General features: G+C 39.5%; 1 protein-coding gene across 3 annotated transcripts in view; it reads left to right on the plus strand.

The window, feature by feature from the left end:
* The window catches only part of XRN1 (5'-3' exoribonuclease 1), a gene marked incomplete at both ends in the record, with an annotated part of 98,310 nt that overhangs the window by 36,942 nt on the left and 35,556 nt on the right, over positions 1 to 25,812 (plus strand). For all 3 annotated transcript variants that reach the window (XM_080695704.1, XM_080695706.1, XM_080695705.1), the window contains 12 exons: positions 9 to 107; positions 3,827 to 3,930; positions 6,866 to 6,997; positions 10,856 to 11,018; positions 13,141 to 13,254; positions 16,605 to 16,703; positions 20,587 to 20,702; positions 21,194 to 21,340; positions 22,063 to 22,152; positions 22,535 to 22,670; positions 24,863 to 24,919; positions 25,031 to 25,163. In XM_080695704.1, coding sequence (XP_080551830.1) covers positions 9 to 107; positions 3,827 to 3,930; positions 6,866 to 6,997; positions 10,856 to 11,018; positions 13,141 to 13,254; positions 16,605 to 16,703; positions 20,587 to 20,702; positions 21,194 to 21,340; positions 22,063 to 22,152; positions 22,535 to 22,670; positions 24,863 to 24,919; positions 25,031 to 25,163 — 1,390 coding nt within the window. The remainder of the gene's footprint in view (positions 1 to 8; positions 108 to 3,826; positions 3,931 to 6,865; positions 6,998 to 10,855; positions 11,019 to 13,140; positions 13,255 to 16,604; positions 16,704 to 20,586; positions 20,703 to 21,193; positions 21,341 to 22,062; positions 22,153 to 22,534; positions 22,671 to 24,862; positions 24,920 to 25,030; positions 25,164 to 25,812) is intronic.

A 25,812-nucleotide genomic window follows, 5' to 3' on the forward strand; every position in this document is an offset into this window, starting at 1 on the left:
TTTTAAAGTTTTTTTTGAAGAAAAGTGGAGTTCAAGTATTCCAGCAAAGCAGTCGTGGAGAAAACATGATGTTGGAAATCATAGTGCAAGCAGAATCAGATGAACTTGTAAGTACTTCATTTATTTATTTATGAGGGGATTCTTATACATAGAACTTTGTACCAACCAAGGTGTCTACCAGAGAGGTATTGTGTGCTATGACTACAGAAGTTCATAGACTAAGGAAGGATAAAACTCGGGAACATTTACACAACTCAATGACAGTCTAAGAACCTGAGTAATTATAACACAGTGAGCAAAACTGTACTCCAGAATTTGGAAAAGGACTTGAATTGTACAAGCCAAAGGTTAAGTACAGATTTACAGATAGGAATAGCCTCGAGCTGGGCACAAAAGAACATGTTAGAAGACTAGAGAAGGGCAAAGGCATTCTAACTAGAAGAAATATCAAGAATGGGAAATTTTAGTAAAAAATAAATGTGATACACTGTCTTATTCTTTTTAACCTTTTTCCATGTCCGAAATATTTCCTAATACTTCTTTTTTGGAATAGATGTGATATAATTGAGGAGAATGAATAGATAAACTTGACTGAAGTGAGGATTTGTGTCGGGAGGTGGAAGTAAGGTTGAAAACACATTGAGGCCAGATTACGGAGGACCTTGAATACCAGGTTAAGGAGTTTGGGCTGTTTTCCCCATGACTGTTACATTGAAATCAGTGCTTTCATAAAGATTAATTGGCAGCATCTAGACTAAATTGCACAAAAGAGAAGTGGAAGGAACTGGGAAGATGTGCACATTCAGAGGTTGTAGCACTCGGTGATAAGGGTGTAAACTGTACGAGGTAGAAGAAAGTTGACAAGTTTTATTATTTGCTCAAACATTTGGAGTGAAAAGAGGGGAAAAACAATAAACATGACTGAGATGTCTAGGCTTGTTAGCTAGAAAGTAATTGTAGTGTGCTGGACTAGAAAAGTACAGGCGAGGGAGGGAGTTGCCGGTTTAGGGTAATTGATGATAAATAAATATGGGATTTTAAGATGGTACTGAGGTGTTTAACTGGAGCCGCTTTGAAGAGATATAAGCCATGCCTTAAGGCATTTATTTTATGTAATAAATTAACTTCTGTGCATTTAGAATGATACTAGTTACGAGCCATCCTTAGGAAAACTGAGAAAATCGATTTTATTTTTGCCTGTGTCCTGTTCTGATGAAAATTCTCAGCTTAGAAACGCTGTTTATTTACAGTTAATTACCTGGAGCTAGAGATTGGAGAGACATTGGGTTGTACAAGTTAACAGAGAATTAATGACTGAGACTTTGAGGCTCATCTCCCTGAAGAAAACATATATTGAGGATTCATGGTCCAAACATAAAGAAATACCCACAATTATATAGGATGCAAAAGGAGCCAGGATACAGTGAAACTGACACCGTGAGTCAGGTGTGGTAGCGCAAGCCTGTACTACCAGACACTTGGGAGGCTGAAGCAGGAGGATCACAAGCTTGAGGCTGTGTAGGAAGGAACGGAATTTTTTTTTTCCAGGTGCCATGGAGCACACCTGTAATCACCGTACTCAGGAGGCTAAGATAGAAGGATCACAGGTTCAAGGCCAGTCTCAGCAACTTAGCAAGACCCCATTTCAAATAAACTTTAAAAATCAGCAGGCTTGGGGGTGTAGCTCAGAGGTAGAATGCCCCGGGTTCAATCCCTAGTACCAAAAAGGGAAAACAAAAAAGATTGGGATTGTAGCTCAGTGGTTGAAGCATGGCCCTGGTTTCAATACCCACTGCCACACATGCACCAAAAATAGCAGCCAGGTGCAGTGGACCTCACCTGTAATCCCAGGACATTGAGAGGCTGAGACAGGAAGATCAGGTGTTCAAGGCCAGCCTCAGCAACTTAGCAAGACCCTATTTGAAAATGAAATAAAAGATGCTGGGAGTGTGGTTCAAGGTAGAATGCCTCTGGGTTCAATCCCTATTACCCAAAAGAAAAAAGGAAAAAAAAAGTGACAGACCCAGAAGTAAGAAACATTGACTCCCAAATTAATAAGTATCAGAGAAGAGTTGGCCAGGGACTGTACGCTGCAAAATTTTGAATAAAAATGAAACCAAGACCTATAATTTGTCCTATAATGTTGGCCTTTGAGAATTCTATTCCAGTAGATTGGTGGAGGCAGAAATCCAGTTTCTTAGAGAAGGCTAGGACTGGTTTGATAAGAAGTAAAGGTAGCAAATATTAAACCCTTGGTGAAGAACTTTATCATTGAAAGGTGGACTGGAAACATAAATGGAGGTAAAGAATAGACTGAGCAAGCAAAGCCCATGCAAACAAGGAGGTAGAGCTACTGGAGAGGCGAGTACCAAAGCTGAGTAGTGGGAAAGTATGTTTATGACAACAGAGCCCAAGTGAAGTAACAAAGGAGTGCACCGAGAGCGGAAAGGAAAGGCTTCACATGGGCAAGGAGGGCAGAAACTACCAGAAAGGATGGAAGCATGAAATCAGCCAGGCATGGCCGTGCACACCAGTGATGCTGCCACTTGGGAGGCTGAGGCAGGAGGATCGCAGGCTCACAGCCAGCCGCAGCATCTTGGCAAGGCCCTCCACAACTTAGTGAGACCTTGTTTCAAAATCAGAAATAGGCCTGGGGGTGTAGCCCAGAGGTAGAATGTCCCTGGGTTCAACCTCAGTTAGCACACACAAAAGGAATGAAATCAGAGACGTATACAAGGGAAGAGGATAACTGAGGAAGCCTGCTTTTGATGGAACTGATTTTATTTATCAGAGTAGTTATTCTCTTGTTTTGTATGTTTGCCTTAAGAAATGCTTAAATATCAAATTAAAAAGTTACCAGAAGAAAGTCATCCTTATTAAACAAATATTTCTTAAGTTGATTAAATATAATAAAAAGGATAAATGAAATTTTATATTTAAACTTCAGTTTCTATCACAAAGTCGTTCTCTAACCTAGATGTACAAGTTGAACAATATAGTTTCCTTTTAAAACTAGAGTTTTAAGATACTATTTTATATAGAACACTTATATAGTATTTCACAATTTACAAAACTTTTATGTACATTATTTTCTTGTATTATTAACATTGCAAGGTAGACATTCCTGCTTGAAAAAGAAAACTGAATCTGAGTGGGATTAATGATTTGCCTAAGGTTTTATATCTGAAAAGAGGTGGAACTCAAATGTGGACCTGTGTCTTTTGACTTAAAAGTCTGTTCTTTCCTCATTGTGGCTGCTACAAACTGAAAGGAAAGCCTGTTTCTTAGATTCTGCTTTAAGTATCTGACTATTAAACAATGGATGTTCCCATTCTAGACAATTCCTTTTTCTTCAGTGTGTGTGTGTGTGTGTGTGTGTGTGTGTGTTACTGGGGATTGAACCCAGGGGCATTCTACCTCCGAGCTACACCCCCAGCTGTATTTTATTCTTTTGAAGCAGAGTCTCACTGCGTTGTGGAGGGCCTCTGTAAGTGGCTGAGACTGACTGCGAACCTGTAACCCTCCTGTCTCAGCCCCAAGTCCTGGGATTATACAAGCATGTGCCCCAACGCCTGGCTCTTTTCTAGACCTTTCTGATGTTCTATTCACTTTTCTCCGTTACCATAAGAAAAATAAGCAAGATAGTTAAAAATGTCATTGGTAGAATTACAGAATTTTACTGGTGGATGAAATTTCATAACAACTAGTCAAGCTTGTTCATTTTTTTTCAATAATTAAAACTTAAATGTAGTTTGGAAAATTTTACCTGCATAAAGCTTTTTGTTGGACGTAAAACATGAATGAACATTTTCACTTTTGCTTTAAGAGTGTAGAAAACATTGCTTCATCAGTGCTTGGAAAGTCTGTCTTTGTTAATTGGCCTCATCTTGAAGAAGCTAGAGTTGTGGCTGTCTCAGATGGTGAAACCAAGTAAGATTTGATTTATTATTTAACTTCTGTTTTTAATTAATTTATGTTTTAACTGATAAATTTATTATAAGAACATTTACACTATAGTGAAAATACAAGTCCTCGGATCATACCTTATTGTAGTTCAAGTTCAAGGAATATTGTATACTCCTTGAGATTGTTTTGTTTGCAGTACAAGGAATTAAACCCAGGGGCATTCTACTGTAGAGTTATACCCCTATTTTACTTAGAAACAGGGTCTCACTACGTTGTGGATTGCCTCACTAAGTAGCTGAGGCTGGCCATGGACCTGCGATGTTCCCGTCTTAACCTCCCAAGTAGTACTGGGATTACAGGCATATGCCACCATGCCCAGCTTTTTTTTTTTTTTTTTTTTTCTTTTTTATGGTATTGTAGATTAAACCCAGAGGTGCTGTGTAACAATCTCAGCCTTTTTTATTTTGTTTTATTTTATTTTATTTTATTTTATTTTATTTGGTACTGGGAATTGAACCCAGACACATTCTACCTTTTTTAACCCTTTTTTTAATTTTTATTTTTATTTTTTGCAGAACTGAGGATTAAACCCTGGGGAAATTCTACCTATACCCCTCAATCCCCCCCCCTTTTTTTTTTTTTTTTTTGGTGGGTCTGGGGATGGAACCCAGGGGCATTCTACCTTGAGCTATACCCCCTGTCCTAGTTTTTATTTTTTATTTTGAAAAGGTCTCACTAAGTTGCAGAGGGCCTTACTAAGTAGCTGAGGCTGTCCACGAACTGTGATCCTCGGGTCTCAGCCTCCTGAATGCTGGGATTACAAGCGTGTGCCACCGCGCTGGGCTTACCAACCTCTATTTAATTTTTAATTTTTATTTATTTATTTGCAGTACTGGGGATTGAACCCAGGTGCATTCTACCTCTGAGCTACACCCCTAGTCCTATTTTTTATTCTTTATTTTGAAACAGGTTCTCACTGAGTTGCAGAGGGCCTCACTAAGTACCTATATCTGGTGGTGGACCTGTGATTCTCCTGTCTCAGCCTCCCAAGTACCAGAATTACAAGCATGCTCCACCACACCTGGTTAAACGTTTTTATTTTGAAACAGGGTCTCACTAAGTTGCTGAGACCTCACTAAGGTGCTGAAGCTGGCCTTAAACCTGTAATCAACATGTCTCAGCCTCCTAAGTACTTACTGAGATTACAGGTGTACACCATGATCCAACTCCTTTATTTATTTATTTATTTATTTATTTATTTATTTATTTATTTATTGTACTGGGGATGGGACCAGGGGCATTCCGCCTCTGAGCTACATCCCCAGCCCTATTTTTTATTCTTTATTTTGAAACAGGGTCTCACTGAGTTGCAAGGGGCCTCACTAAATAGCTGAGACTGGCCGCAAATCGCAATCCTCCTGTGTCGGCCTTTCAATTTTTTTTTTTTTTTTGGTGGTACTGGGGTTCCTGGAAGCCCTTCTACCTCCAGGCTACACTCCCAGACCTATTTTTACATTTTTTTTCATTTTGGAAACAGGGTTTCCTAAGCCAGCGCACGCGGCTGGCTTCGAACCTGCGCGATCCTCCTGTCTCTGCCTCCCAAGCGCGGGGATTACAAGCATGCGTCACCACGCCCGGCCTCTGTCAGCCTTTCAAATGCTGAGATTACAAACGTGTACCACCACACTCTGCTTAATTTTTTTTTTAACTTTTAGATGGTCTCACAAATTTGTCCAGGATCACCTTAAACTTCAGTTCCTTGAAGGGATTTGTACGTGTGTGTGTGTGTGTGTGTGTGTGTGTGTGTGTGTGTGTGAGAGAGAGAGAGAGAGAGAGAGAGAGAGAGAGAGAGAGAGAGAGAGAGATAGATAGATAGATAGATAGATAGATAGATACTGGGGATCGAATCCAGAGGCATTCTACATCTGAGCTACATTTACAGCCCCATTTCATTTGAAACAGGGTCTCACTAAGTTGTGGAAGGCATCACGAGGTTGCTGAGGCTGGCCTCAAGCCTGAGATTCTCTTGTCTCAGCCTCCCAAGAACTGGGACTATAGGTATATACCACCACGCTCAGTTTATGTTACAGTTGATAAAAAAGGACTCTTGCCTCACATAGTCACTTACATCTGTCTAATTCCAGCACATAAAAGGCTTAGACAGGAGGATCACAGGTTCACAGTCAGCCTCAAGAACTTAGTAAGGTCTTCTGCTACTTTATGAGACCCTGTTTCCAAAGAAAAATAGGGCTGAGATTGTAGCTTGGAGGTAAAATGGCCCGGGGTTCAATTCCTGCTACCATAAATAATTTTTTGTTTTTTTTTACTACTGTACCATTTTGATTTTTTTTTTTTTTTTTTTTACTTTGAAAACTGATACTTCAGCCGGGCGTGGTGGCGCACACTTGTAATTCCCGCGCATTGGAGGCGGAGACAGGAGGATCACGCTGGTTCAAAGCCAGCCTTCTGGCTTAAGAGACTCTGTTTCCAAATTTAAAAAATATATAAAATAGGTCTGGGAGTGTAGCCTGGAGGTAGAAGGGCTTCCAGGAACCCCAGTGCCACCAAAAAAAAAAGAAAGAAAGAAAATCAAGAAATCTATATTAAGCCAGGCGTGGTGGCGCACGCTTATAATCCCAGCACTTGGGAGGCTGAGACAGGAGGATCACACAGGTTCGAAGCTAGCCTCAGCTATATAGTGAGGCTCTCAGCAACATAGTGAGAACCTATTTCCAAAAAGTATTAAAGAAATAGGTCTGGGAGTATAGCCAGGAGGTAGAAAAGCCCCTGGGTTCTACCCCATTACCACCAAAAAAATAATAATAATAAAGAATAAAAAATAGGGCAGGGGGTGTAGCTTGAAGGTCGAATGCCTCTGGGTGGCGTCCCCAAACTCGCCAAAAAAAAACTATATTAAAATACAAATTGTAGGGTATGTAATTCTATTTTAAATTCTCAGGTTTTACTTGGAAGAAGCTCCAGGAACACAGAAGCTTTATTTGGGAAGAACTGCTCCACCATCTAAAGTGGTCCATCTTGGAGACAAAGAGCAATCTAACTGGACGAAAGAAGTGCAAGGAATTTCAGAACAGTGAGTATCATAGAAAGAGCTCAGTGTCGCAGCACTGGAATATTTTAAGGTGCCTATTCTATAACTTATGTTATACATAGCATTGTAGTGACTCTGAATACTGTCTTTACCCTATGTTCTAAAGAGATTAATTAGCTGGGCATAATGGTGTGTACCTATAATCCCAGTATTTTGGAGACCTCAGCAATTTAGCAAGGCCCTGTTCCAAAACAAAACAAAACAGTTGGGGATATAGCTCCGAGGTAGAATGCCCTGGGGTTTAATCCCTTGATCCAAAAAATAAAAATAACAAAATAAAACATTTAGTTCTAGTTTGAAGTACCATGTGGTTTGCAACAGTTATAGCCTTGTCTGGTTTGTCACTAAAGTACTTCATGAAATACAGGGGCGGGAGGATGAAATGACATAGCCACTTAGTGCTAGGAGGAACACGTATTATGTTACCTGAATTTGAGTGCCAGTTACACTCAGCTTCAGGCAGCTGAATTTCTTGGCCACATGTTAGTAGTGAAAATAGGAAGACCCTTTCTTGTTCCTCATCTTTTTTCCCTCCTGCCTCCCCACCTCCCTACACCCAGTCCTCGTGTGAGTTAGAAATGCAACCTGTGCGCCGGGCGTGGTGGGCACGCTGTCATCCCAGCATTCGGGAGGCTGAGCTGGAGGATCGCGGTGCACAGACAGCCTCAGCCACTTAGTGAGGCCCTCTACAACTCAGTGAGACCCAGTTTCAAAATAAAGAATCAAAAATAGGGCAGGGGGTGTAGCTCTGAGTTCGAATGCCCCTGGGTTCCATCCCCAGACCTGCAAAAAAAAAGAAAGAAAAAGAAAGAAAAAGAAAAAGAAACGCAACCTGTAGATTCTAACCAAACTCAGAACCTGGCCCTCCTTGTACTGTTCATTTTGCAGGGCATCCAGTGCTTTGTGTTCCATGATCCCACCTCTTTTTCTTTATCAAAATACTGGAAATCTCAAAACCAAAACAATAAAAACTTGCGATGGCATATTAAATGGTCTCATGAATACATATCTATCAGCATTCTTAAAAATCATAAAAAACAGGCCAAGCTGGCCTGCACTTGTAATCCTAGGACTTGGTTGAGATAGGAGGATCACAGGTTGACGGCCTCAGCAACATAATGAGGCCATCCACAACTAAGTGGGACCCTGTTTCAAAATAAAATAGGGCTGAGCTGGGCGTGGTGGCGCACGCTTGTAATCCCTGCGCTTGGAAGGCTGAGACAGGAGGATCGCATAGGTTCGAAGCCAGCCTCAGCTACTTAGTGAGGCTCTCAGCAACTTAGTGAGACCCTGCTTCCAAATAAAGTATAAAATAGGTCTGGGAGTATAGCCTGGAGGTAGAAAGCATCTGGGTTCACCCCAGTACCACCAAAATAAATAAATAAATAAAATAAAATAAGGCTGGGTGTAGCTCAGAGGTAGACTAGGTAGACTGTTTCTACGTTCAATCCCCAGTACCACAAAGTAGATAAATAAGTAAATAAAAAGTAAATTGTAAAAACACCCATTAATAAATTTGGGGAGAATTCAAAGAGACTTCTATAATTCTGGAGCTAATACCAGGCCATAATACCCTTCAAAGATGTACAAATAGAGAATATGTATAAAGATTATGAAAAACCACTCAGGCTGGACGTGGTGGCGCACGCTTGTAATTCCCGCGCTTGGGAGGCAGAGACAGGAGGATCGCGCTGGTTCGAAGCCAGCCGCGCTGGCTTAAGAGACCCTGTTTCCAAATAAAAAAGTATAAAAATAGGTCTGGGAGTGTAGCCCGGAGGTAGAAGGGTTTCCAGGAACCCCAGTACCACCCAAAAAAGAAAAGAAAAACCACTCAGATTAAAAGGTCATAAAACATAGTAGAATATATTTTAATGTTAAGTCCCAAATCATAGCCATGGCAATAAGTGCCTGAAGTAAATGAAGGAGGAAATTATTAGAGATAAAAGAAGTTGTGAAAATGAGTTACTATGATACTGAGCAGATCATATGTGCGGACATTGAAGTCACTCTGGATGGTGTTAGCTGTAAGGATAGAAAGAAGGGAAAGAGTATGGTGGTTTACTACTCTAGAATTGGAAGTCATGATGGGTTGTAAGAACATCAACACCCTCTTGTCTCAGTCATCATTGTCACTGCTCTAATCCAAAATGATTGACCACATAAGTTAGAGGAAGCAAGATTCTTTGCTCATGATTTTGGAGATTTCATGGTTCAGTTCATGCAAGGCCAGGTCTGCAGAGCTCAGGGCAGGGCAGCAAGAAGCAGAGAGAGGGAAAGCATGGGCTCTGCTCTCACATCACAGGGACCAGAAGCAGGGAGAGCAGAGGGAGGAGAAAGGATATATAATCCCCAAGGTGACACCTTCAGGGATCCCTTCTTGGCAAGCAAACCCCACTTCTCATATTACTACCTTGTTTTCATGAGGGCTACGGTGTCATCCTAAACCCAAACCATTATACTGTCCCCTAACCTTGTGGTATATAGTATGAAAACAACTTGTGTTTGATGGGGCCATACATGGAAGTGATGGTACCTTCGGGTAAGGAAAGTGAAGTATATAATGAAGTGAGAAGGAAAAGAAATGGAAGTAATTTTAAGAAGAAAAAAAGAAAGCTTTAATTAAGGATACTGAGAAATGCATAGAAATTTATGGGGCTGTTTTGTTTTGGTTTGGGTTTTTTGTGGTAATGAGGATAGAACCCAGGGGCATTCTACCTTTGAGCTACACCTCCCCAACCCTATTTTTTATTTTTTATTTTGAAACAGGATCTCACTGAGTTGCAAAGGGCCTCTCTAAGTAGTAGCTGAGGCTGTCTACGAACCACAGTCCTCCTGTCTCAGCTTCCCAAATGCTGGGATTACAAACACGCACCACCCCCCACCCAGCTAAGAAATGCATAGAATTTTAGAACTGCAGAAAAAATCTGGACAATAATGGCCCCCAAATAATGTAAGCATAAAGTATAAGCAAAAGTGAACAGACATGTCTCCACATCATGTGAGAATTTAAAAGTCTTGTCTTAGCTAACTCTTTGGGGGAGGGGGTATTTTAATGGAAAGTTCTTAAGATACACATACAGAAAAAAAATATATGCACATCATAAGCTAATCATAACTACATTACTGTGCTTGATAAATTTCTACATGTGTAACCATAAGACAAAGAAACAGAACCAACAGCAATACGAGCAGTGTCCCGAACCCTGCCATGCCTTCCTGCCATTTGCGGTCCTCTGCTCTCCTCCCCAAGGATAATTATTCTAATAACCCCATATGTTCTTTTTTCCTGTTTGAGAAATTCATATAAGTTGATTCACACAGCGTCAGAAAGCTCAGTGCTGTGACTCTGAGATTCATCCATACTGTTACGAGTGGTTGTAGTTTGTTGATTTTCACTAATGATAATACTACATCGTATGAATGCAGCACGCGTCCATTCTGTCAGTGGACATTTGAGTTGTTTCTTGCATATCATATGCCTAAGCTCTATTTAGTTCTTCTCCACTTTTAGATGTTATAAATAGTGCTACTGTGAACATTCACTGTGTGTGTGTGTGCGTGTGTGTGTGTGTGTGTGTGTGTGTGTATGTGTGTGTAGCAAAATAAAAGAATAAAATAGGGCTAGGAGTGTAGCTCACAGGCAGAATGACTTTGGGTTCAGTCCCCAGTAACTTAACACACACATCCCCAAACTGCAAATATCTTAATTAGGTATACAGAACTGGTTGCATATTTATTTGAAGCTTATTAAGTATTTGATTATGAATTGGTAATTAGGATGTTGATCATCACACTATATACATACTCATATATAGATATATTTCTTTTTTATTCTATTAGTTACCTAAGAAGAAAAGGAATAATAATAAATGAAACATCTGCAATTGTGTATGCTCAGTTACTCACAGGTCGTAAATATCAAATAAATCAAAATGGTGAAGTTCGTCTAGAAAAACAGTGGTCAAAACAAGTTCTTCCTTTTGTTTATCAAACTATTGTCAAGGTAAGTCTCCATCAAGCCTCAGTTCTGTTTTAATGTATACTATTACACATTGTATAAAAAGACTGTTTATAAATAGGAAACTAATTTAGCAACATATAATGGAGAATATTATTTAATATCACTTGCAAAAATATGGTAATCTATATAAGGAATATTACATGCTCACACAGTGTGTGTACAGTTAGGAAACTTGCCTTTGGGGTATTTTTTAGAGACTTAGTCTCTAAAAGAAAATTTCAACATTAACTTATACCCTTGCATTTTAGATTTTTGTTCTTCAAAAACATTTGTCCCCCGGGCATGGTAGTAGCACATGCTTATAATCCCAGTACTTGGGCGGCTGAGACAGGAGGATCACAGGTTCAGCTACTTAGTAAGGCCCTCCACAACTTAGTAAGACCCTGTTTTAAAATAAAGAATAAAAGCCGGGCGTGGTGACGCATGCTTGTAATCCCCACGCTTGGGAGGCAAAGACAGGAGGATCACGCAGGTTCGAAGCCAGCCTTGCAGGCTTAAGAGACCCTGTTTCCAAATAAAAATATATATATATTTTAAAAATAGGTATCTGGGAGTGTAGCCCGGAGGGTAGAAGGGTTTCCAGAAACCCCAGTACCACCAAAAAAAAAAAAAAAAAAAAGAATAAAAAAAAAAAAATAGGGCTGAGGGCGTGGCTCAAAGGTAGAATGCCCCTGGGTTCAATCCCCAGTTCTCTCTCTCTCTCTCTCTCTCTCTCTCTCTCTCTCTCTCTCTCTCTCACACACACACACACACACACACACACACACACACACACACACACACATTGTCTTATATAAACTAATGAACATGAAACATAATTGCTCTTGCATTAAAATCTTAGATACAGCAAGGGGATAAAAATTGGGGGGAATTAGAGTAGTCCCCCTTTAAGGTTTGCTTTCTAAAGTTTCAGTTATCTACAGCTAACCAGGTTCTAAAAATATTAGCTGGAAAACAGCAGCATTAAACCATTGACAAGTCTTCAATTGGGCATCATTCTGAGTAATGTGGTGAGGCCTGCCCCGCCCACCTGGGGAGGTGGGTCCTGTGTGTTTACAGTGAGTCTATGTAGAACATGCCACCGCCCGCTGCGCCACCACTGTTACCAGATCAGCTGTGGGAGCACCATAGCACCTGTGAACACTTGCCTCTTACTGTGTTCACAAGAGCGAGAGGAGTGATGCTGGCACTAGGATGTGCTAAAGAGAAACCATAGAGTGCTTTCTCTAAGCGAAAAGGGAGTTCTTAGAAAAAGAATTAAGTTGTATGCTGTGGTTGCCAAGATTACAATGAAAATGAACTTTCTGTCCATGAAACTGTGAAGAAGGGAAAGAAATCCATGCTGGTTTTGCCCTTGCACTTCAGGCTGCAAAAGTCATGGCAACAGTGTGTGATGACTGTGTGTCACGACCATGCATTGCTTCTCAGGGAAGTGCTGGATCGGCTCACGGCGTCACAAGAATAATAGGACATACAAGGGATTCTGAGAGAGAGAGACCACATTCGCTTAACTTTACAGTGTGTTGTTCTAAGTGTTCTGTTTTATTATTGTTGTTAATCTCTTATTGCACCTAATTTACTAATTCAGGTTTATCATAGGTTTATATGTATAGGAAAAAACATAGTATATGTAGGATTTGGTATTATCAACAGTTTTAGACATCCTTGGTGGGAGTGTTTGGAACTTAGCCTCTGTGGATAAGGGGAGACTACTCTATGTAATGATCCTGTGATTTGGGGTGTACAGTATAGTGTAGTTAAGGAGCATAAATTGGTGTGGTGGAGCACACCTGTAATCCCAGTACTTGGAAGGCTGAGGTAGAAGGATTGCAGGTTTGAGGACAGCCTCAGCAAGTAGTGAGACTCATCAACCTAGCAAGGCCCTGTTTATAAGAAATAAAATCGGGCTGGAGGTGTAGCTCTAAAAGAGTGCCTGGCATATAACCAGCCAGTAAGTTTCAGATTTTAATATTGTTACATAGAGTTATCATCACATTTGACATTTGAAGGCAATTTAGATATAATCCCATAAGAAAAAAACATGATGTACAGGCTGTTGAAGTTTTTACTCTGGATACTTACTTTTATGTTTCATTTTACATAGGACATCCGAGCTTTCAACTCTCGTTTCTCCAGTATCAAAACATTGGATGACTTGTTTCCTCTTAGAAGTATGGTATTTATGCTGGGAACACCCTACTATGGCTGCACTGGTGAAGTTAGTCTCGGTTTTGTTACTAATTACATTTCCTACTTTGAAGTTAATACAGCTATTTAGCTTGTCTTCATTTAGGTGCAAATAAAATACAATGCAAAAGGTGGAAAAATAAGAAAGAATTCACTGATATAACTCATCAACATAGTATTTGACCACATATCTTTATTTGTGAGCATATTAGGGTCAGGAATTGGGCAATAAAGAATTCAATTCTGATCTCTTTTTTTTTATAGGTTTTTTATTGCTGAAATTTGGATAAAACAATTCTGAAACTATTTTAAGTATATGATAGGTTTGAATAAGTTTGAAAGAATGAGAAACAAAGATAGCCAAGCAGCGAGGAACACATGGGACACCTAGCTCTTGACTCTCCCGCCAGCGTTCCTCTCGGAGATGCTGACTCTAGGTCAGGGCAGGAAAGACAAGACGTCTTGTGCCTGGAACATCTGGTTATGCCAGAAAGTAAGAAAGTGTTCCAGAGAATGATGGGAGGCCAGGCACAGTAGCTCACACCTGTAATCTGAGTATTTAGTAGTCTGACAGCTGAGTGTGGTGGCACATGCCTGTAATCCCAGTACTTGGGAGGCTGAGACAGGAGGATCAGAGGTTCAAGGCCAGCAGCACATGGTAACCTAAGCAAGACCCTGTTTCAAAATAAAAAATAAGTAGGGTTGGAGGTGTGGCTTAGAGTTAGAATACTTCTGGGTTTAGTTCCCAGTACCACAATCAATCAATCAATCAATCAATGGAGCATGACATGTAAACACAGAAACCAGGTCAGAGGGCTTCCCACTGGCCAAATCTGGGCTAAAGTACCAAAATTATTAAATATAGTGGCAAATTATAAACCATTGGAGGATAAATGAGGAATTCATGATTCCACTGTGATAATAAGATAAATAAAGCAAAGAAAAGGGTTCTTGTTTCTCATGGCATGTCACCAGTAAAGTGCAGCCGGACGTGGTAGCTACTCAGTACTTGGGAAACAGAGAGAGGAGGACCACAGGTTCGAAGCCGGGCTCAGCAACTTAGCGAGACTCTGTTTCTAGATAAATAAAATAGGGCTGCTGGGTTCCATCACCAGACCCACAATAAATAAATAAATAAATAAATAAATAAATAAATAAATAAATAAATAAATAAATATTTTTTTAAAACAGCAAAACAAACTGGGAATATAGCTTGGAGATAGAAAATCCCTGCATAAATCTCTAGTACCACAAAAAGAAAAAAATGCAGGAGGACACATCAACCCATACAATACTCTGAATGAGAATATATAATCTTAATTTAATTCTAAGGAAGCATCAGACAAATCCAAATTAAGGCTTTTTTTTTTTTTTTCAAAAGACAACATGAAGAGAGAGGAATGGATTATATCCTTCAAAATGTCAATTTTCCTTGGTATGGTGGTACATGGTTGTAATCCCAGTACTTAGAAGGCTGAGACAGGAGGATCCGGGGTCATGGCCAGCCTCACCTACTTAGGCCATTTGCAACTTAGTGAGACTCTGTTTCAAAAGAAAGAATGAAAAATAGGGCCTCAGATATATCTCAGAGGTAGAATGCCCCTGGGTTCAATCCCCAATACTGTAGTAATAATAATAATAATAATAATAATAATAATAATGTTAATTTTATGAAAAACATGCTCTGGATATATTTCAGATTAAAGGGTACTAAGAGACAAATAACTACAATATCTGATCCTAGCCTGGATCCTGTAGGAGAGAAAGAAAAGAATTTCCTATAGGACAGGATTATGTCGCTGACAATGGAATATGGACAGTAACTTAGATGTAAAAATATTATATTATTAGGCATGGTAGCACCATACCTATAATCCAGTACGTGTGAGGCTGAGACAGGAAGCTCACAGTTTTCGAGGCTAGCCTCAACAACTTAGTGAGACCTTCCACAACTTACTAAGACCCAGTTTCAAATTTTTTTTTTTTTTTTTTGGTGGTGGTACTGGGGTTCCTGGAAGCCCTTCTACCTCGGGGCTACACTCCCAGACCTATTTTTATATTTTCATTTTGGAAACAGGGTCTCCTAAGCCAGCGCGCGGCTGGCTTCGAACCTGCGCAATCCTCCTTGTCTCCGCCTCCCAAGCGCGGGGATTACAAGCGTGCGCCACCACGCCCGGCTCAAATTTTTTAAAAAGAGGTTTGGCCAGGCATGATTGTGCACACTTGTAATCCTAGTACTTGGGAGGTGAGACAAGAGAGTGGTAGGTTCAAAGGCAGCCTCAGCAGCTTAGGCTCTCAACACCTCACACCCTGTTTCCAAGTGAAAAGTAACATTAGTTGGGGTCATAACTTGGAGGGAGCAGGCGCCTGTGCTCCATCCTCAGTGCCACCAAAAGTAAAGAAAGAAAAGAAAAAAGGGGCTGGAGGTGGAGTTTGGAGGTAAAATGCCCCTGGATTCAATCCCCAGTACCAAAAAAAAATTATACCAATATAAATTTATTTAATAACTATGCTCTTTTTTAAATAAAATATTCCTCTTTGGAAATACACACTAAAATATTTAGAAGTGAAAGACATATTATATATAACTTATATTAAGAGGCTTTGGAAGCCGGACGTGGTGACACACACTTCTAATCCCAGCATCCGGGAGGCAGAGACTGGAGGGTCACTGTTTGCAGACAGCCTCAGCTACTTAGTGAGGCCCTCTGCAACTCAATGAGACCGTTTCAAAATAAAAAGACTAAAAAATAGGGCTGGGTGTAGCACAGAAGTATAATGCCCTTGGGTTCCATCCTCAGAACCACAAAGCAAAAAAAGAGTAACTTTGTAAGAATAATTGAATGTAGATATATACACGCATGATATATGTTAATGCCATTTTCTTTATAATGTTTACAATTGATGAATCTGGGTAAGTGTTTTCAAGTGTTCTTTGTACTGCGTTTAATTTTGCAACTTCTTGGTACTCATTGAAGTAATTTGCAAATAAGTTCATTTTAAAAAGGATGATTATCCAGGTGTGGTAGTGCACAGTTGTAATCCCATTCCTTGGGAGGCTGAGACAGGAGAATCACGGGTTCATGGCCAGCCTCAACAACTTAGTGAAGCCCTCTGCAACTTAGTGAGACCCTGTTTGAAAACAAAAGATTAAAATAGGGTACCACACACAAAAATAAATAAGGAAATAAATATTAACAGTTCTTAAGACAAGGCTAAAATGATTCAAATTTATAGTTATTTTTAAATCTACTTACAAATTCCAAGAGATTTTCACTATTCACTTTTTTTATAAATTATTTTAGAAATAATACCATTCAAATAAGTAGAAAAATAAAATGTAATGAACGAGACTAAGACGCACTGTGATTTCTCTCCAAGGTCCAGGACTCGGGAGATGTCATTGCAGAAGGCAGGGTCCGCGTGGTCTTCAGCCTTCCATGTGAGCCCAGTCTCGACGCGCTGATACAGAACCAGCATGTGAGTAGAGTGTTTGTGTCGCTTCATTTAGAATCAGCTAACTTTTAAAATGTTAGAATATTTTTCACACCTCCTTTACATTTATTTCAGATATTTTAAGAATAAATGTGAAATCTGCGCTCACAAAGATTCATGTGCATCTAACACATGCATGTCCCTGGGTTTCATCCCCAGCACTGGGGGGAAAAAATTCTCATGTGAATCTTTAGAGAGAGAAAAAATCACTAAAACCACATCATTAATTCACAACAATAATTCAAAGCCTGTATTTTTAGTATTGAGTGGCAAATGGCTTTTCTGCAAAGGTTATTATTCTTTTTTTTTTTTTAGGTACTGGAGATGGAACCCAGGGGCTTTCTACCTCTGGGCTACACTCCCAGACCTATTTTATACTTTTTTTAGAAACAGGGTCTCACTAAGTAGCTGAGGCTGGCTTCAAACCTGCGCGATCCTCCTGTCTCAGCCTCCCAAGCTCTGGAATTATAAGTGTGAGCCATCATGCCCGGCCCAAAGGTTATTATTCTTTACTCAGCCAAAACAGGCAGTTTAAATCCTAGAGAATATTAGGAAAATATATTAAAGTACACAACATCTTTTTTCAGGACTTCTTCAGAAATGTTCACTGGCTTCCTTTTCCCTGTTGTTGTTCTTTTTGATGACAGGAAAATTAACTTGACAGAAATAATTCAAAATCAACCAGCTATTGTTACTTTTGCTTTTATTTTTCTAATGGTAAAAATCTAAAGCTTTACACCTGTAAAATGAGATACGGCACTAAGCACCAGCACACCCATGAAGAAACTGTGTGGAAGGCAGAGATGTCTCTAAACATCTGTATTGGAAAAAAGATTTGGCAGCATGCTTAGGAAACCGCAGGCTAGCCTGTTAGGTGCAGAAGCGGGGGGGTTGTTCTGGTAGGCAGTAGAGGTAGAAGAACTTGTGTTCCTTCGTCCCTGGCTTTCTAAAGTCTAGAAGAGCATACCCACTTGTAGCATAGAATGCCAACTGGCGTGCCTTCTCCAGGGTACTTTCTATCCTCTTTACATACCTTTTGTTCTGTTTTGTTCTGTTTTTTGTACAGAGAATTGAACCCAGGGGTGTTCTATCTCTGGGCTGCATCCCTAGACCTTTTTATTTTTTATGTTGAAAGAGGGTCTTGCTAAATTGCTGAGGCTGATCTTGAACCTGCTATCATCCTATCCCAGCCTCCCAAGTACTGAGATTACAGACTTGCGCCACCATGCCTGGCTTATGTACCTTCTTTAACTTTCACTAAAGACACTTTTTTTCTACTCCAAAATCGTCAGTTATGTCTATTTTCTGGGTTATTTGTGATTTTTTTTTGTGTGTGTGGTACCAGGGATTGAACCCAGGGGCATTCTACCTCTGAACTATACCCCCAGCCTATTTTGAAACCGGGTCTGAGTTGCAAAGGGCCTCATTAAGTAGCTGAGACTGTCCGCGAACCACGATCCTCCTGTCTCAGCCTCCCAAATGCTGGGATTACAAGTGTGCGTCACCTCACCCGGCTTATTCTTTATTTTTAAAACAGAGTCTCACTAAGTTGCAAAAGGCCTCACTAGGTAGCTGAGTCTGGCCGGGAACCTGTGATCCTCCTTTCTCAGCCTCCTGAGTACTAGGATAATAAGCATGCGCAACCACGCCAGGCTTTGTGATTATCTTCACTAATGTTTAACCATAGCATGCTCCAGCATTTCTCAAAAGGGGTGCTACTGATACTTGGAGCATGACCATTATGTACATATGGCAACTGAAATTTTTCTTACAGAAATAGAATTCTTCTGTATATGGCAGGACATTTGTCATCTTTGGCCCCTGGGCACAAAATATTAGTAACCCATCCAGTTATTGTAATTGAATGTGCCCCCACACACTTGGAAATTCTGATTAGAAAAGTAGTATTACTTGTAATTGAGAAATACCACGTTAATTTTTCCAACCTGTTCTGGAGAACATACTTGATTTGTTTTATTGCTAAGTCTGATGATGTTTTTTAATGGAAAAAGCCATGTATTTTTTACTAGCATGTTTACATGTTTTAGCAGTAACTTTATAATCTAGGCCATCATGAACAATTATTCATTAGGGGGCCATTGTAGACATAATGGTGGCTGATTTAATTCATCATCAGTCTATGAAAATTGGTTTTTATTGGTAATAAAATGTCCTTATATTCATATTATATATGAACATAAAATGAAAATATAAACTATACACATAAATTTGAATATATGAATAAAAATTAGTATGTATTGTTTGCATATACATTATTATATGGTGCTGAGGATTGAACCCAGGAGCATTCTACCTCCAAGCTACATCCTGAGCCTTATTTTATTTTATTTTATTCTATATTTTTGAAACAGTCTCACTGAGTTGATGAGGGTCTTACTACTTGCTAAGGCTGCCCCTCAATCCTGCAGTCCTCCTGTTTAAGCCTCCCAAGTACTGGGAGTGCAGGCATGCTCCACCATACCTAGCTTTCTATATATCTTGTATATAAGGAGTTTAAGATAGTGAACTCTAGTTGGTACTAAATTTGAAAATCATTTGCTTCCTGATGTAAAATTCTATCTTCTACTTTATTTTTTAATTTGAATATTTTTAAATTAGGCTTCATGGTTTTGTCCCTTAGTTAAGTGCAAATTAAGTTTATATTTCATTGACTTGTTTATGAGCCTATACATACTGATTACTTTCAAATAATAGTAAATATTGGGGAAAATATTATATGTGTAAAAAGGACATTTTTTGTTTAGTTTGGTTAAATTATTTTGGTCACATACTTACATTTTAATTCAGTATAGTAATTTTTATTTATTTCTTTTTTGGGGGAGGTGGTACTGGAGCATTCTATCTCCGAGCTACACCCCCAGCCCTATTTTTTATTCTTTATTTTGAAACAAGGTCTCACTAAATTGCAAGGGCCTCACTAAGTAGCTGAGGTTGTCCATGAACTGCGATCCTCCTGTCTCAGCCTCCCGAATGCTGGGATTACAAGCGTGGGCCACCATGCCCGGCCCAATGTAATAATTTTTGAGGCCTTATTTTGTCCTTGGAACTTTTCTAGGCCCTGTTTAGAATATAAAAACAAGTTTAAAAAAACCTTTGCCAAGCCGGGCGTGGTAATCCCCACACTTGAGAGGCAGAGACAGGAAGATCGCGCAGGTTTGAAGCCAGCCGCACTGATTTAAGAGACCCTGTTTCCAAATTTTAAAAAATATAAAACACGTCTGGGAGTGTAGCCCAGAGGTAGAAGGGTTTCCAGGAACCCCAGTACCACCGGAAAAAAAAAAAAAAAAAAACTCTTGGCTGTGGACTTTGCCACACTACTGTAATCTTAGTACTTACAGTAGATTTTATTTCTTGAGACAGTTTCACAAACTGTATATATCCTCTCCCTTGGGAATTCTGTCCTTTAAGGAGAAAAAGAGGAGCAGAGAATTTCTGCCTTCAAATCCTTTCAAAAAAAGGGGAAGCGGATCTTATTGAGAATCCTTGTATTGCCACATTCCAATGGTTAGTGATGTCTTGATTATCTCCAAATTTTGAAGGTAAAGAAATACTATTTAGCCAGGCGTGGGGGCGCACGCTTGTAATCCCAGCATTTGGGAGGCTGAGACCTGGAGGATCGCGGTTCGCGGACAGCCTCAGCTACTTAGTGAGGCCCTCTGCAACTCAGTGAGACCCGGTTTCAAAAATAAAGAATAAAAAATAGGCCAAGGGGTGTAGTTCAGAGGTCAAATGCCCCTGGGTTCCACCCCCAGACCCGCAAAAAAAAAAAAAAAGAAAAAAAAAAGAAATAACTATTTAATGTAAACTTGTGCTTCCATAATTGATCTTTTTGTTTTTATATTTAAAGAAATATTCTATAAAGTACAACCCAGGATATGTGTTGGCCAGTCGCCTTGGAGTGAGTGGATACCTTGTTTCAAGGTTTACAGGAAGTATTTTTATTGGAAGAGGATCTAGGAGAAAGTAAGTTTATTGAGAGAAATTTACTTAAAGTGGCAGAAAAATTAATAGAGATTAAATGCTTCATATTTCAGGATTTGCTTTTCTCTTATTGATTGCTGTGAGTTTTCTTTTAAAATTGTACTTAAATTTCTCTTATGTGACCTTTTATTTGAATTTCATATGTTTTAGATATTTGGAAAGACAGTTTTTATCTTTAGCAGCTAAAAAAATTGAACCTTGAAAAAAGGTATCAGAGGGTGTGTGTGAACCTCAGTAATATAGTTTTTTTGTGTTTTATTTCACTTTCTTCTATAATTACATAACTTATTTATATGCTTTGTTGACTTGGGTTTTGAAGCCTTTCTTCAAGTTTTTCAATGACTACTAATTGGAAATAACCATAACTAAAATATAGAGAAATAATCAAAACTGAGCTTTTCTTAGAATTGAAAGAAAAACTTTGTATTGCTTCCCCGGATTTTGAAATTTGTGTATGTGCGGTTTAAATTTAGCCCTCATGGAGACCATAAAGCAAATGTGGGTTTAAATCTGAAATTCAACAAAAAAAATGAGGAAGTACCTGGATATACTAAAAAAGTTGGAAGTGAATGGATGTATTCCTCTGCAGCAGAGCAGCTTCTTGCAGAGTACCTAGAGAGGTAAGTGGCCAGCAAGCTCTCAGACGGCGGGCCGCGGTGGTGCATGCCTATAACCCTGGGAGGCTGAAACAGGAGGATTTCGGCTTGAGGCCAGCCTTAGCAACTTAGTGAGACCCTGTCTCAAAATAAAAAGGGTGGGGGTTATAGCTTAGAGGCAGAATGGCCCCGTATTCAATCCCCAGTACCAAAAAATAATAAAAGAATCAGAATCGTAACTCAAGTTTTTATAAGCTTACTAAACCATTACTCCCTTAGCCAGTGGGAATTCTTTGAAGATATAAAAATACTTTACCTCTCAAACCTTTCAGTCTCTATTCCTTATTTTAATATTCTACTACAGTAATTCCTCAATATACTTTACATGGCATGTTAGGATTTGGAATTATTTCATAGAAAATTTGTGTGCTACGATCCTTGTATTTTTTTTTTTTTTTTTTTTTTTTTTTTTTTTTTTTGGTGGTGGTACTGGGAGTGGAACCCAGAGGCTTTCTACCTCCGGGCTATACTCCCAGACCTTTTTTTTTAATATATATATTTTTTATTTGGAAACAGGGTCTCACTAAGTTGCTGAAAGCCTCACTAAGTAGCTGAGGCTGGCTTCGAACCTGTGCAATCCTCCTGTTTCAGCCTCCCAAGCGCGGGGATTACAAGCGTGCGCCACCACGCCCGGAGATCCTTGTATTTTTTAAAACAATTTTTTGTTTGTTTGTTTGTTTGTCTAGAGCACCAGAACTATTCAGTTATATCGCCAAAAATAGCCAAGAGGATGTGTTCTATGAAGATGATATTTGGCCTGGAGAAAATGAGAATGGGTAAGCAAGATGTATGGGCTTTACTGTGACACACTTCAGCTTGATGATTTCATTGATGGGTGTTGCTAATTTATCAAGAATTTCTCATGTTACTTTCTGTTTTGTATTGTTTCACTTTTGCTTTAAGAGCTTAGTAGAAATTTAATTTTTTAATAACAGCAAATACTTTTAAACTAATTTCTGTAATTTTTTATTATTGAGAAGTAACATCCATTTTTGTATTATACTTAAAATTAGTTGCAATTAAGTTAATTGATCAATTATTTCATAAATTTGCCATAGTTCTCAGAAAGTTTCAACTAGGCCTTTTAAATAAGTCCTCAGCAAGTTTTAATCAATATGGAAAATGTTGTTGTTGTTGTTGTTGCTGTTGTTACTGTAGTACCGAGAAAGTTCAGGAAATTATTACTTGGCTGAAAGGACATCCTGTCAGCACCTTGTCTCGTTCTTCTTGTGATTTACAAATTCTGGATGCAGCTATTGTTGAGAAAATCGAGGAAGAAGTTGAAAAGTGCAAGGTACTAACATTCAATAATCAAGATTATTGATGATATTTGGAATTAAATGGACTGTTATTTTACATTTAATTCATTTAACAAAATAATATATATTCTCAGTTATTCTAATTCATATAAAATAATCCTGTATCTTTAAAAAGCATTCTAACCATTTCCGCTGGCTATTAGTAAGTTTAATATACAAAAGCCATAGTATGCCAGGTGTAGTGGTACAGGCTTATAATCCCAGTACTTGGGGGGCTGAGACAGGAGGATCACAAGTTCAAGGCCACCCTCAACAACTTAGTGAGATCTTCATCAACCTAGTGAGACCCTGTTCCAAATTAAAAAATAAAATAGGGCTGAGGGTGTAACTCAGAGGTAGAATGCCCCATGTTCAAACCCCAGTACCATACCCCCCAAAATTTTTTTTGAAGTACCACTTTATCCTATTTTTTATATTTTTCTTTCTCAGAGAAATAAACTTTAGTCATAGACTTAACCTGTTTTATCTATTTTAATCTTCTACTGTGGTACACAAGAAAATGGTTTGATTATATTGCTTTTTAGAAAATTTTTTTTTCACAGATTTGCTCTTTTTTTTTTTTTTTTTTTTTTGGTGGAACTGGTGGTGGAACCAGGGGCTTTTTCTACCTCCAGGCTATACTGTCAGACTTATTTTATACTTTATTTGGAAACAAGGTCTCACTAAGTTGCTGAGAGCCTCACTAAGTAGCTAAGGCTGGCTTTGAACCTGTACGATCCTCCTGTCTCGGCCTCCCAAGCTCAGGGATTACAAGCGTGCGCCACCACGCCCGACTGCGTGGGAGGATCACAAGTTTGAGGCCTGAGCAATTTAGACTGTGTCTCAAAATAAAAAATTAAACGGACTGGGAGTGTAGCTCAAGAGGGAGCACCCCTAAGTTCAATACACATTACCACAAAAACAATTTTAATAAGAATTAGGCTCTAAGCAGCTGGTGTAGTGGCACACACCTATAATCACAGTTGAAGCTGAGTCTGGGGGTCACAGGGTCACAGGTTGAAGGACAGCCTCGGCAACTCAGTGAGCCTCTCAGTAAGCTAAAGAGATGCTATTTTAAAACAAAAAGAAAACCGAAAAGGTGTGGGGATGTAGCTCACAGGTAGAATTCCCATATACACGTTATAAGCATTTTATAATATATTTTTAAATTAATCATTTTATTTGGCTTTATAAACTAAAGACATGTTGAAGTTGTAAATGATGATTTTACAGTTTAACATTTAAAAGGGTATTTTGAGCCGGGCGTGGTGGCGCACACTTGTAATCCCCGCACTTGGGAGGCGGAGACAGGAGGATTGTGCTGGTTCGAAGCCAGCCTCGCTGGCTTAAGAGACCCTGTTTCCAAATAAAAATCTGTAAAAAATAGGTCTGGGAGTAGCCCGGAGGTAGAAGGGTTTCCCGGGACGCCAGTACCACCAAAAAAAAAAAAGGTTTTTTGCCTTTTTCTCTTTAGGGAACAGCCCATTGCAGGCCCTTTCTCAAGAATGGCCCCCTTGTTATACGCTGTTCTCCACTCTGGGAATCAGCCTTTTCTAGACCCTTTCTTCAAAATATAACTCCTTAATCACAGTCTTCTTTTACTCTGTGCGACCCCTTTCCTGAATAACCCTCTTATTTTCCCCTAAAATTATTTTAAATGTTTAAAAAATAGCCGGACGTGGTGGCGCATGCTTGTAATCCCAGTGCTTGGGAGGCTGAGACAGGAGGATCGCACAGGTTCAAAGCCAGCCTCAGCTACTTAGTGAGGCTCTCAGCAATGTAGTGAGACCCTGTTTCCAAATAAAAATATAAAATAGGTTTGGGAGTATAGCCTGGAGGGAGAAAGCCCCTGGGTTCCACCCCCAATACCACACACACACAAAAAAAGTTTAAAAAATAAATGAAAGCCGGGCGTTGGTGGCGCACTCTTGTAATCCTGCTCTTGGGAAGTGGACACAGGAGGATCGCGCAGGTTCGAAGCCAGCCGCGCTGGCTTAAGAGACCCTGTTTCCAAATAAAAATATATAAAAAATAGGTCTGGGAGTGATAGGTCTGAGACTGTAGCCCAGAGGTAGAAGGGCTTCCAGGAACCCCAGTACCACCTAAATGAATGAATGAATGAATGAGTGAATGAATGAATGAGTGAATGAATGAATGAATGAATAAATACTTTTTCTTCTTTCCTCAGCAAAGAAAGAGTAATAAGAAGGTACGAGTGACAGTGAAACCCCATTTGCTGTACAGAGTAAGTGTCTGTCAGAGAATTCAGCATATGGCTCTTTTTGAAAGTATGAACACAGTGTTTCTAATACACAGGGACATCTTTCACTTAGAATTAATAGCTCTCTCCTTTCAGCCTCTAGAGCAGCAGCATGGAGTCATTCCAGATCGGGATGCAGAATTCCGGCTCTTTGACCGTGTTGTAAATGTGAGGGAGAACTTTTCAGTTCCAGTTGGCCTTCGGGGCACCATCATAGGAATAAAAGGGGGTAACGTCTCAACCCTTGATATGTCTTCAACTCTGTATTGTAAAACACAAGTGTGTGTGTGTGTGTGTGTGTGTTTAATATCTAAGCAAAAAACAACCAAAAATTCAGAAAAAAATTAAATTCGTTTATGTTGTAGGTTTGTTTTCGTTTTGTTTCCTTCAGGGGAAAAAAAAAAACCTTTTTTCTTTTTTTTCATGTTAAAAAAGAGGGAAATTAGCCATTTACCAGGCATGGTGGCCCACGCCTGTAATCCCAGTACTTGAGAGGCTGACACAGGAGCATTGCAGGTTCAGAGACAGCCTTAGCTGCTTTGTGAAGCCTTCTGCAACATAGACCTTGTTTCAAAATAAAGAACAAAAAATAGGGCTAGGGGTCTAGCTCAGTGGTAGAATGCCTCTGGGGCTGGGGGTGTAGCTAGGAGGTAAAATGCCCCTGGATTCAATGCCTAGCATCAAAAAAAGGGGGGGGGCGGGGGAGTGGTGCGATGGGGCTGTCTCAACTTGAAAAATTGTAGTTTATATAAAAGAAATATCTCCTTGAGTTATAAAATTAAATATATTTTATTTTTTATTTCATTTTTGTGGTATTGGGGGTGGAACCCAGAGGCATTCTACCTCCAAGCTACACCCCCAGCCCTATTTGTTTTTTA

This window comes from Muscardinus avellanarius (assembly GCF_963383645.1).
Source record: "Muscardinus avellanarius genome assembly, chromosome: 5".
NCBI lineage: Eukaryota > Metazoa > Chordata > Mammalia > Rodentia > Gliridae > Muscardinus > Muscardinus avellanarius.